A 13,339-nucleotide genomic window follows, 5' to 3' on the forward strand; every position below is an offset into this window, starting at 1 on the left:
GCCCCTAGGTCTTTGCCTATATTGCCTATTCCATTAACAGCCACAAGCAATAGACACTTCAGTATAACTCATTAGTCACCAAATCCTTTTGCATTTAGCACTAATTAGGAAGTGTTTCAGGGCATCCAAAAGGTTTTGCGCCTATGGCTTTGAGAAATAGGATACAGCCACATGTTGGAATTTGTTAGCAGTGCTAGTGATAAACAACCATTTCTCTCTAATTTACAGGTTCATGCAACAGTTACTTCACAAGGCTTATGTAACTAAATGGTTTGAATGCACTTTTGAGAGCAACCTCAGGTATGATCCATAAAGTTGGAACTAGAGATATTGTCAATACAAATGGCCTCCTCACTCCTTGTGCTCTCAAATCTGCTGTCCTCACTGAGTAGCCTGGATAGGCCTACTTGATTGTCTCAGTATTTAACAGTGCCTCATTGTTGGGCCTTGCCAGTTAGACTTTGTAGGGCGAAATCGGGACAAGTCAGCATACTGCAGAATCAAACTGGCATTCAGGCTACCCTGCTGACTGAGGTATGGGGGTGGACAAAATAACAGAACCACCACATGAAAAAGGACTTTAATTTTGAAGTAACTACAATTGCCAACTTCAGATGTTAGGCCTTAGGTTATAGAGACATGGCTTGCTCTTTCAGATTTTTATTTGTGTAAATTCTGAAAAATCCTTCATTTACATTCTTTTTTTAAGCATTATGGTTTTGTTGTCGCACTGAAATGAAGATAAAGTACAGAAAGGAGAGGTAGCAACTATATCAGATCTTCACTTCAGAATGGTCCACATGTAAAGGTCAATCTCTTGTAATGTAACAATGAATATTGTGCCATGATTGGGGTGCTGTGCAAGACAAGCTTTACTTTTGTTAACTTTGGGAATTGGGAATTCTTTCTGAATGAGTCTTCCAAGTGAGTGATTTGATTCAACTCACAAATGTGATCAAATATACATTTCAGTCAACAGCAGTGTTAGAAAGAAAGCATATGTCTCTCCAGGAACTGGTCCAAATCTCTCTCTCAAACTTGTTCATTTTTGAAGAAGTATCTCAACCTGTCATGTGACTTCAACGTGAATCATGTCTGAATAAATTGCTCAGTGAATGAATGGAATTAGCAATTCATTTGCTGATTTAGATGGGACATCATGGCACGATGGCTCACAGCAAGAAGAAGACCCGGGTTTGATTCCTGGCTCTGGCTCTTTCTGTGTGGAGTTCGAACCCCATGACCTCGTGGGTTTCCTCCCAGCGCTCCAGTTTCTGCCCACAGTCCAAAGACATGCAAGTCAATGCAAGGCTGCCCATACCTACTGAATCGCTTGCACTGAATAAATTGAAAAAAATCACCTAACTAGGGGGGTCGAGAATGATGAGTCCGCTGAATCAGTTGTTCAGACGTGGCCTCCACATCTTTCCCTGCAACACCTCCCACCAGCCCACTCCTCTAGCTGTACCAACAACCGAGGAAGTTCATGTGCAAGCAGTTTCTGGCACCTAAAGCCACAGCGACTCCTTCTAAAGAGCCTCAAATTTTATAGTAAAAACCAACCACTTACAGTTACGTCTACATATCAGCGGTAATAAGGACTCAGTGTGTATCAGAGTTGTAAGTGTGCAACTACACTCACCGAGCACTTTATTAGGAACACCATACTAATACTGGGTAGGTATCAGCTTTCAGCTCAATGTCAACCGGCTACCAAAGTGCCATCCGCCTCAGGTTTGACATGTTGTTGCATTCTGAGATGCTTTTCTGCTCACCACAGTTGTAAAGAGGTTATCTGAGTTACTGAAGCCTTTCTGTCAGCTCCAGCCAGTCTGGCCATTCTCCTCTGACCTCTCTCATCAACAAGGCATTTCCGTCCGCAGAACTGCCGCTCGCTGGATGTTTTTTGGTTTTCGCACCATTCTGTGTAAACTCTAGAGACTGTTGTGTGTGAAAATCCCAGGAGATCAGCAGTTTCAGAAATATTCAAACCAGCCCGTCTGGCACCAACAAACATGCTACGGTCAAAGTCACTGAGATCACATTTTTTCCCCATTCTGATGCTTGATGTGAACATGAACTGAAGCTGCTGACCTGTATCTGCATGATCATGGATAATTGCATGAATAAGCAGGTGTACAGGTGTTCCTAATAAAGTGCTCAGTGAGTGTATATTCTCAAGTCTTATGTGAATTACAATGGACCCTGTGCTTAAAGACAGAAGTATCATCATCAGAGTTTGAAAATTCGGGATATACATTGGCATTATGGGACAGAGCCAGGACGAGCAAAGAAAGGACTTCATGTTCTATGGACTGAGAACTATGAAAGTATTTTTTCATCAAAAGAAATTGTATGTAAACCCAAGATTATGAAATGGTTCAATCGTAAAAAAAAAAAAAAAAAAAAAACGAATTTGAAAGCCCAAAGTCAGTTCTGTAAATCAATTTGTTTTCAGGGAAATATACTAGTGAACCTGCCTCTCCATGGGTCTATGATGTCACTGAGTTTAGTGTTTCCATGAGAATGGCTGATCAGGATGGATTCATGTTCTACGCTACATTGCATCATTTCATCATTTGAACTCTGTTGCCTTTGAAGGATGCAGTATCATGCACCTTCTGCTATGTCCACACAAGCATATGGCTGTTAACTCATGTGTGCTTGACCCTATGCAAAAAATAGAACACTTTATTTTGGATGCTCCCATAGCAGGCACATCCTCACTGATGCTTCACTTGACCTACATAATGACATCATAATCAGGCTCATTTACCTTGTGTGTACAAAACACACAAGTGCACTGACTCATTTGTACTGTTTTGGCCAATTATGACATCAGGCAAATCACCATGTGTGGGAGTGCATCATAAATGACAATATGGACTTTGAAAATAATACTGTAAATGTACCATTGTCTATATGGTTTATACACACTATGGCACATTTCATAAGTAGGCTGTGAGACATTGTGCCTTATGGCATCACAGCCATCTACATTGGCCACAACTGCAGGTGTACTTGTCTATGAAGCATAGTAGTAGTATTTTTAACATTATCTCAGAAGGGATGACTCATTTTCTGATTAAAGAACAATTGCAGAGATAGCCTTCAGTCTATTTGTTTATAATGTATTGCACAAAAATATCTTCAAAATCCATGGCTAAAGAGAAATATTGAAATTGCAAAATACCTGTAATCTGGAGGTTGACTTTTACTACCACTGAGCTACAAGAGAAATAACTGCCCATACAGAAACCATGAGGGCATTAAGGGACACAAGGGCACGTGATTAGTCCCATGTCACTGAGCAGTGGCTTGACGAGTTGGCAAAGTATTATAACCCACTGACCCTGAGATCTTATTAGGGCACACTGTCCACCAGCATCACTTTGATGGCAGAGATGTGTAAAAGCTGTTCAGATTCAAAGTACCAAGGGCTGCTCGGGTGGCAGGTGACACTTCTTACTGGGTAGTGGGTGCTTCTGTATGTACACAAACAGTGCTGTTATTGTAGCCAAGACCTTGCGTGAGCGAGCCTATTCTTCCCCTCATCAATTGAAACTGGTCCGTGAGCTAAGCTGAGCGCTTGGCAGCGCGCCAGGCGGAGGGGACAGTGCTTTCAGAGTGAGGTAACCTCGCCCTCCCCCCACACGGTCGGAGCCTTTTAAATATTCCCATGGACGCGCAGAGGGAGCTTGCGGGTTTCCCACGTATGATAATAGCCAAATGGCCATTTCCACTGCTCGAATTGGACTGTAAGGTGGGGAATGTCTCCAAGCCTCGGTCCCGAGTCCGATCCTCTTAAAGAATGAATGGATGTGCCCTAGTACTGCCAAGGCAACATTTGGCTGCTCATGTGATGGGCTGCTTGCCAAATCTGGGAAATATTTTACATTGTGCCATTTGCCAATTAGGCAAGAGAGCTGTAATCTATGATGATTAACTACTAGCCTACTGGACTTCTTGAGACATTTTTTCTGATGACAGCCTACAACATGCGTCAGTACACACCCCGAGCAGTCATAAGCAAGGGTTAAACGCGCAACGTGAGAAGCCTTACTACGACTTCATTCAACTATGCCACGCCTTTAAACGTAAACAAATGGGGGCTTGACCAATAGAATCGAGGATAGATCAGCCGATGATCAGATGACTGAAAAGGAAACTATTTAAAACTCTAATGAGACACTTGATGCAAGTTCATACATTTCTTGAGCACCGGTTTCACAGCGCGCACGAAACGCACCACCGGCTCTCGTTGCTCCTTTTAACATTACTGGATCTAAACTCACCTACCGCGCCACCGGCTCTGTGAAAGACACAGTTAATATTCCCAGGAAGCTTTTTTCCCCCCACATTCGTTTGTGGTTGAGAAATGAATCATATTACCCTTTCATTGTGGATTTTCCTTCAGTGTGCTGTTGTGTTCTTTTCGTCTGGGCTTGGGGAAAATGCAGTTCTTAAAGGTAAGAAGTAGTAGGCTATTTTGTTCTTTCACTGAGGTCATACATTTTTCCAGCCAAAAAGGTGTCAGAGTGTTGCATTACAAATTTAAAGCGGGACAGAAATGCGCTTCTTAATCTCACTGTGAATAAAATAGAAAATTTAAATTCCCGACACCCACTCACCGGCTTGATTAATCTGTACCGTTTATTGGTTTAATTGCATTAGGCTACAAATACGAACAAGTGTGGAATAGTGAGTGAGCTAGAAAAGCGGGGATGGATTTTAGACCGATTACGTGTCCTTGGGGAAAGCAGAGACTTGGATCAAACCCCAGGGAAGATGGGCAACGCCACGTCTGTGAACTATGTGGAAAGATGTTCCGCTGAATCCGCGTTTTACCACGCACCGCTCACAAGCTTTTATTAGGCTATCCTACCGGCCCAACAAGTCATCTTGGGCTTTGTGATCCATTACCAAACGGCGTGAGTCCATAAATTTAATTCAAATCTGAACTTTGACGTCTCGCGGTTGGCGCGACAACGCGTTTCCAGACCGGTTTTAATTCATGTTCTAGCTTGCAGCAAGCTGGAAAGCTGATGGTACCGGTTTGGGTTGATGGGATACACTACTAAAAGTAAAACATGATGTACTGGTAAATAAAAAGCTGGATAAACTGAGACCAGTCGGTGATCGCCAAGACGCAAAAAACAAACAAACAAAAAAACCCCACTAATATATCTGCTTCATCCCCTTCGAATAGGCTACCATAGCCTACCCTTGCATCGTTTGATAGTTCTTAGCCTACTATGATGTAAACTACAAATAGGCTATGTCAATTTTAGAGTGTAGCTGGGTTTAGCCAACACTACATCCCTGCTACAGAAATATAAAAACCTGGCATGTTGGATCAAACAACCCTTTAATATTACCGCTTTAGCCCCAGGGCCGAGCGCTACGTGTAAAACCATGTCAATACTAGCACTGAAGCTGTGAGAGAATTAAATAAAAGATATGGGTGGCGGTGACATTTTGGCCCTGCGCCTGCGTCACCGGGAGGGCGCACACTCAACCCACATTATTGTAGCAGATGTTGCCGCAAGAGCAGTTGATTGGTTGTCTCAGCTACTGCATGCAAGTGTAAAGAAGAACACGATTGGCTGAACGGTCTCTGAAAGGTTACCTTCTGTGTTTTGAAATTGAAACAATTTAGGCGAGATAAGTAAATCTTGTAAGTCTTATTTTTTATACACTGCACAAATCAGAGAGGCAGGAGATGGGAGGAGGAAGCAGATTTGATCTATTGAGGTGCACCCAGTGACCATTCCTTCAGTCTGATCTAATATCCTATGTCTCTCAGATGGCGAAAGTGGATTTGATGAACTGTCAGTGGACGGCAAGACGCTTGATGAGCTCATCAAGTACAACATGCGCAAGAGTCTAGATCTGGACCAGGACGGCTGCTACCTACAGCCTGGCAAGAAGGAGCGTCTAGAGGAGTGTGGCTTCAATGTCACAGCCAAGACCATCTTCATCATCCACGGCTGGACGGTATGTATGAGCACACAGAAATGCAAGCACAAAAGAAGACGACAGTTCACTCTGTCCACTAGGTTTTCAATTATACTCTCTCTCTCCCTCTGTTTCTCTCTCTCTCAACAACATGTAACCATCTCTCGCACAGCATTCGTCTTGCAGTCAGATGCGAGTCTGTGTGTTAACGGATGGAAGTGTTGTCTCTTCTCTACAGCTCTTTGGTTGTTGGAATGTATCATGTGAATGTCAGATAACTGAGCTGGGTGTCTGGGAGGTCACCAGGTTAAATTAGTCAGTAGTTTGGCTGAATGACTGACTTCCCTGTCTTTCTTTTTTCCTCTCAGATGAGCGGGATGTTCGAGAGCTGGATGCACAAGCTGGTCTCTGCAGTAATGCAGCGGGAGAGTGAGGCCAATGTGGTTGTTGTTGATTGGATATCGCTGGCTCACCAGCTCTACCCCGATGCTGTCAACCACACCCACAGTGTCGGCATCAACATTGCCACCATGCTCAACTGGCTTCAGGTGTGTGTGTGTGTGTGTGTGTGTGTGTGTGGTCATTTGCCTTGATTGCTTACTTAGACATTTTGAAAGCAAGTTTATTCTTACCATTTCAGTTTTATGGTTGAAATTGAATGCTCAAACCTTGCTAACACAGTAGTTTGTAACCATTATCACACTGATATCAGAGGTTCCTGGTTAGGTTAAACAAAATTGAACACTCTCAGTCAATCGCAATGAAACGTTCTCCCAAGCGAGTGAGTACAATAATGGCATTGAACCTGCCATTGTAACATTACAGTTAACAGTCTAGTAGCCTCACGCAGGCTGAGGTAGCTAGTGTCCTATATAGGCCAGGTGTCTTTAGTATGTAGGGCTGATGTATACATAGATCTCATAAATTCACAAAAGGTTTTCTCTGCAGAGTTATAGGGATGGCAGGGGGATTGTATAAGTGATTAATGGCGTATTGGTGTGATCTGAGCCATCTTGGCAGCTAAGTCAATGGAGCCAGTAACACTGAGTGGCAGTAGGACAGCTGAGTATCTGCAGATCCGTACACTTGTCGTAACGCTTCCCTTTAGAACAGCTGGGGAAGTAAAGGCAAACGGTCCAGGTGATCATTTGGGCACTGAACTTGAACTTCCCGTTCAGTCATGTAGCACATGTTCATATACACAGATTTCCTTCTGTATCTCCAATGCAGTTTGAAGAGATCCTGGCCTTTGTGAACATGACAGACTTTTCTTTTTTTTTTGTCCCCAACAACAAAAGTTGTCAGTGTGTGTGCAGAGGTGAAACTGTATGAAATAAACTGTGAAACATCCATTGCGTCACAAATGCAGGATGTTTCAGGGACATTTTTGACATCTCTAGGCAATAGTTCTGTTACAGTCTAGTATGTTTATTTTTGATATCTTAGGTTTTTGTGCCCCTTGAAGGGAAAACGACAAGGAAAGTAGGCTATTTAACACTACTGGGACAAAGCCAACAATACCATTCAGGAGTACTGTCACGAAATTGGGCCCGGGCACGAATGGCGAGTGAGGAGGGATTTGGGCGTACCGCCACTTAGTTGTAAGCTTGGACAAAGAGAGTATTTCATGGAGACAAACTGAGACAGATGGTGGAGGCGCTGTTGCATGGAAGGGAGCGCAAATATATTCTGCCCTTATTAACTGAGATTGGCTTGGTTGCAGGCACGACTGATTGTCATTGGCTGTAATCCAGGACTCGTTCAGTATGGGTTAGCATTCACTTGCAGCTGCTGATGTGAGTGTTGCATTGCTTTTCTCTAACAGGATGAGCAGCAGCTGCCTCTGAAGAATGTGCACCTGATTGGCTACAGTCTTGGGGCACATGTAGCAGGCTACGCAGGAACATATGTACGAGGAACCATTGGCAGAATCACTGGTAAGTGCAAGATTGGCATTGGGGGGGGTGAGGGGATCCTAAATGCCACCTTCAGGAAAAACAATTGCCGCTATCCCTTTTTGCATTTGAGACATGATGTTTGGTAATGACACCTCTCAAAGAGTGTGTTGTTTTTGCCCCAAACTTATGGCTCATTTCTGGCACTCATAGGTCTAGACCCAGCAGGGCCCATGTTTGAAGGTGTAGAGGACCGGAAGCGCCTCTCCCCAGATGATGCTGACTTTGTCGACGTGCTGCACACCTACACTCGAGAGGCCTTGGGCGTGAGCATTGGGATCCAGCAGCCAATTGGGGACATTGATATCTACCCCAATGGAGGTGAAGTGCAGCCAGGCTGTGCGCTGGGCGATGTGCTGGCAATGGCGGGAAGTAAGTACTTCAGAAATGGCTGCTCGTGCTTGAGGGCATTAGGAGGTTCAGATAGAGGGTTATGAGTTAAGTTGTATTAGCTGAAATCAAGAATTGAGCTCTTTACTTTTAGTGTCTTCATTTGTTCCATTGCCACCTTGACAGTCTTCGGGTACAGTGGCAGCTGAGTTGTTTTGGGTTTTCATGGCATTATGTCTAACCTTTTGTACCAGGTTTGATTTAGTGTTAATTTTAAGGAGTTTACTTTGGTAAGCTGATTGTATCCCTATCACTGCTAAATGGTATAGGTTAGTCCTCCTGTTGCTTTTGAAAATTTTGCAAGGTAGTCTGTCTTTACACTGTAGCCCATCTAACCTTCCCTCAATTTCCCCAGATTTCATGGAGGTGATGAAGTGCGAGCATGAGCGTGCTGTGCACTTGTTTGTGGACTCCCTGATGAACAAGGACCACATGAGCTTTGCCTTCCAGTGCACAGGCCCTGATCGCTTCAAGAAGGGCATCTGCCTCAGCTGCCGCAAGAACCGCTGCAACAACATTGGGTACAATGCTAAAAAGATGCGCAAGAGACGCAACAGTAAAATGTATCTGAAGACACGTGCCGATACTCCGTTTGGAGGTGAGTTGAGGCAAGGAGAAGACCAGGACATTCATTGCATTTTTACCTGCAGTCAGTCTTATCTTTATTCCTATAACGTTGGCTTTCTGGGGAAATGCTGATAAGCGACTACAATCGCTGAAGTTTATTATCTTTACTTCATTAGCAATATCAGTTTTATGATCCCACAGTTGGATCATAAACTACTCCTACTGTACACTATTCTTACCCCATGCTCCACAGTGGATCAACCATTAACTCTTTATTTTAACGCTTAAGGCTACCACTACCAGATGAAGATGCACGTGTTCAACAGAAAGCAGTCTGACAATGCAGATCCCACGTTTCATGTCCAGTTGTACGGCGGCCACCACGATACAGAAAACATGTTTGTCGATGTGTAAGTACTAAACCTTCTTCCCCTACTGCAAAACTACTCTTTCCATATGTTGTGGTTTGGTCTCACTAGTTACTCTTGAATATTTGTTTGAATTTATGCAGAATTGATACATGTGACACATACATGCAGGGAGTTTCCAGAGATTCTGTGTTTAGTCTGGTTCTCTAACTTCTGCCTGATATTCTTCCTCCCTCCACCCAGCCCTGACAACGTAGGTCTGAACCTGACCAACACCTTCTTGGTGTTTACTGAGGACGATATTGGTGACTTGCTCAAGATCCGCTTGAGCTGGGAAGGAGCATCCGACTCCTGGAGCTCCGTCTGGAAGAACATCAAGCAGTCGTTCTGGTCCTGGAAGAGCACGCCTACCAAGCCTGTACTGGAAGTGAGGCGGATTCGTGTGAAAGCTGGAGAAACGCAGAAGAAGTAAGTGGGGGAAGCAGCTGTGTAGTCGACACACCTCTGTCATGGCTATGTAGAATCATTATTTATTACCCCTTTCATATGTTTATTGAGTTTGCCATTTGTGTTGTCACAGGTTTACCTTCTGTGCCCAAGACCCTTCAAAGACTGAAATCTCACCAGGGGAATCACTAACTTACGTGAAATGTCGTGATGGCTGGGAAGTGAAACCAAGAAAACGGTACAGCACATTAAAATATCGTTGGATAGCTTGTTGTGATCTGGAATTTATTAGTAATCCAGAACAATGGAACACTAAATGTCATTTGACTCCAACATAATTTAACAGGGAACTGCACTGTTTTCTCTTGGTGTGTGGAAAGTCTTGGCAAATTAACAAACGTATCAACTCTTTTTGATTGACAGACTGCCCATGTAAAGATTCAGCACTTCCAACAAGCAATGCACTGTCACCATGGGGACCCAATGTGGAATAGCGAGAAGCACTGCCTTCTCTTCATTTGAGCACTTTGATAGGAGGAGGATTGATCAACGCACGGTGGGAGGGGCTTGATGAGCACCTGGATGGTTTCCATTGGTTTTTGGTCACGATAACTCTGGGCCCTATCCAATGGGACAGCTAGAAGACAGCGCGGGCTGGCAGTGGAGGCGGGCCTGAACATGTTAGGATTGCCTGAGGATTCACAGAACGTTCCTTTGTACGGACTAGTGTCAACTTGGACTAGTGAAGTAGAATACAGATTTGTGTCAGTGGACATTCACCAGCAAATGTAGTCGCTGTACTGTACATTTTTTTTTTAAAAACTTTTTATTTATGAAGAATGGAAGCACTGCAAGATCAAGCTTATTTATCGAAGCACATCCAATAATGAAGCACATGTTGAATGCATTTCCCCTAGCTGCAGTATTTGTCTGTTTGTGTGTGTGTGTGTGGTGATGTGTGAGTGTGTCTGTGACCAAGAAGTGTGCCTTTCTGCTGAGAGAGATTATTGATACACTGTATAACCGAAGGAGATAACTGAGCTCATTGCACGTGATCTTTCAGAGGTTCTGTGCATAGTGTTACTGTATGTGGCTTATTTTTGGGTGTGTGTTATGTACATAATGTAAATACATTTTTGGAAAAATAAAATTCACTTATTTGTACTAATTCTTGCTTTTGCCTACTTTTTTTTTTTTTTAACCATTTGACCTTTAAGACCTCTTACTGTTAAGTCAGAGTTCTACTTTGCTGCTTTGTCAGATTTGCCTTTAGGACATTCTTAAAAAATAAATGCCGTTCCTATTTAAAGTGGGTTATCATATTACGAGTTGACTAGTCTAAATGCCTTACCAGAATAAGGAAGAGCATTAATAAAACCAGTTTTTTTCTGAACAGTTTATGAGGATCCCATCCTGTAAATGTCCACAAACAGATTTGATGTTCTGTTTTTGCACGTCCCAAAATCTAACTTGCCCATGCCACATCAATCTAGTTCAGTCTTCCAATTTCACACAACCTTGCCCATCCAAGCTTTACATTGTTCCCTCTACATCAGAGAGCCTATGAGTGAATATACAGATGAACAAATAACTTGCATGCATTTTGGCTGTAATGGAAATGTAAACTAATGAGAGCATAGCAACTTTTCTGAAGTCATGCAGTCATTTTTTTGGGGGGGCGGGGTTATATTTTTTGCAACACTTGCTTACCCATAAGTTAAAATCTCTCAAACTAAAGGATAATCACTGTGTAATGTACCAGTCGGAGTCTGAAGACCATAATAAATCGGGACTCCCTCAAACATTCCAGAGTTTTTATGACACATTTCCATCTGTTTGTGCATGAAGTGGCGTAACCACAAGACCCTACTTTTTCCCCTCTGAAGTGCCTCCTGGACCTCATGCCAGACAGTGAGTCACAGAAACTCAAAATGATGATCGTGACGCTTAAATCACGCCATCCTCTTTCCTGTCGTGCCACCTTCTTCAAATCAATTTGTTCCAATAGTTAAGATGAAGTGGGTGAATTGGTGGAAAGTGCAAACCAAATGAAATGTAAGATTTCAGATTAAGTCAAATGTTGCAGCACAATATTGGATAAACACATTAAAATACTGTTAGCATTGGAGTCCACACTGGCTACTGGCCTGTTGTGCTGTAATATGTAAATTAGGGTATGTGTGAAACTCCAAATCATCCCATGAGTACCATTATTGTTGTGCTCTGTTGGGTTATAACTAAGAAATATCAGGGGAACTCCATTGACAAAAAGTGAAAAAGTGAAATGAAAGCTTGAAATACCACAGTGGTTTTGTTGCCAACGGAAGCAACTGTTCATTAAACTCCTCCTACAAAGAAACAAGATTTACATGAAAAATAAAGTAAATTCATGAAATAAATTTGAAAAAGAATAAACCCTGCAGTGATATAGAATATTATTTGTAGTATTTTATGGTCAGACAAAATTCTGAAAACACTACTGGTTGGCCATAGATTTGACAACAGCTAACCTACTGTACACTATCTTCTTCAAAAAACAAAAAGGCATGAAACACAAAGAAACCACGAGCAAGTTAAAAAAAAAAGGACTTGCAACCAGAAGCTCGCCAGATCAAAACTCCAGATCAGCTTTAAGGCTGATGTTTCTGACACTGGCTCCTGCTTGAAATACCACTTCACATAGGACTGTATGCACTAACCCTCTAAAAATAAGAATGCTGCTCTATGGTCACATCACATGGCCATATGACCTTCGCCATAACTTAAAAAGTCAGTCTGTCCCACAGTGCTTAGTGAGTACAGGATCCATACTGTAAACATAAAGCTTCTGAGAGGAGGAAAATTGAATCTACTGGTCAGGTCACATAACCACATCAACTTCACAAAGATTTCAAAGACAAACTGGTCTTCGATCTTGCAATCCTGCGATAAATTCCTTCATTCCTGCCCTGTGATGGAGGAACATAAACTTGAACACGGTCGGAAATGTAAATGCTTCTAGTTCGAGGTCCTATAAGCAGTTTTTCTGTGTTATTGCTTCCAGATAGGTTGGCACAGCGAGCAGTGGGCCGTTCTATGCTGTCGGTTAGCCGAGCGCCACGTGCCTTGCAGATTAAAGGGTGTTGGTGCACATGATGCCACATGTTAAGATGTTGGCTAATTCACCGGCCGCTGCCCTCTGGATCAACAGCAAAGAATCAGAGGGGGTGGGGTTAGGGGGGTGGGGTTGGGTTGGGTGGGGTTAACTAAAGACTGATGCAAGTCCTCCGTCCCACGCACGTTAAGTGGTAAGCCGTCAGCGAGAGGAACCACTTTGAAGGATGTTTCAGAAACCTTTCGTGACATCACGGTGGTCACAGTGGAAACACTTCAGCATGGCCGGCTGTTGACCTCCGATCCCTCCGTCTACTGTACCCAGTGTGGTGCCAAACAAGGGGTTATGGCATACCAGTCAAAGTCTGGCAAGAGTTGAAAGCATGGAGATCACATGGGCTCGCATCGTTTCCAAGTAAAACATGTACTAAATTTTCTAGGAATGCAAGAGGATAGGAGGACAAAGGTGGGCTCATGTCTTACCCACAGCTGTTTAGGGAATATATCGTTACATATGGTTATATAAAACAACAGGCTCACTAAGATATTTGATCTTAGGAT

At 43.1% G+C, this 13,339-nt stretch overlaps 1 protein-coding gene across 1 annotated transcript; it reads left to right on the top strand.

Annotated features, from left to right (window-relative positions):
• Positions 1-4,192: 4,192 nt before the first annotated feature.
• lipg (lipase, endothelial) lies at positions 4,193-10,853 on the top strand. The gene is made up of 10 exons (XM_071532660.1): positions 4,193-4,469; positions 5,807-5,997; positions 6,327-6,506; positions 7,784-7,895; positions 8,067-8,285; positions 8,659-8,901; positions 9,160-9,280; positions 9,482-9,706; positions 9,819-9,923; positions 10,109-10,853. Exons 1-10 carry the CDS (start codon positions 4,379-4,381, stop codon positions 10,119-10,121), a joined length of 1,500 nt encoding a protein of 499 aa, XP_071388761.1. The 5' UTR covers positions 4,193-4,378; the 3' UTR covers positions 10,122-10,853.
• The last annotated feature ends 2,486 nt before the right edge of the window (positions 10,854-13,339 follow it).

The sequence above is a fragment of the Centroberyx affinis genome, unplaced genomic scaffold, assembly GCF_046629955.1.
Source record: "Centroberyx affinis isolate AG114_WGS23_722 - 3 ecotype Tasmania unplaced genomic scaffold, CSIRO-AGI_Caff_v1 ptg002232l_1, whole genome shotgun sequence".
Taxonomy (NCBI): Eukaryota; Metazoa; Chordata; class Actinopteri; order Beryciformes; family Berycidae; genus Centroberyx; species Centroberyx affinis.

Excerpts from the sequence above, each read along its gene's own strand:
- lipg (XM_071532660.1), top strand. The coding sequence starts at position 4,379 with ATGAATCATATTACCCTTTCATTGTGGATTTTCCTTCAGTGTGCTGTT. Across the intron at positions 8,902-9,159 it reads TGCCGATACTCCGTTTGGAG|GCTACCACTACCAGATGAAG; the intron begins GTGAGTTGAGGC and ends TTAACGCTTAAG. Across the intron at positions 9,281-9,481 it reads GAAAACATGTTTGTCGATGT|CCCTGACAACGTAGGTCTGA; the intron begins GTAAGTACTAAA and ends CCCTCCACCCAG.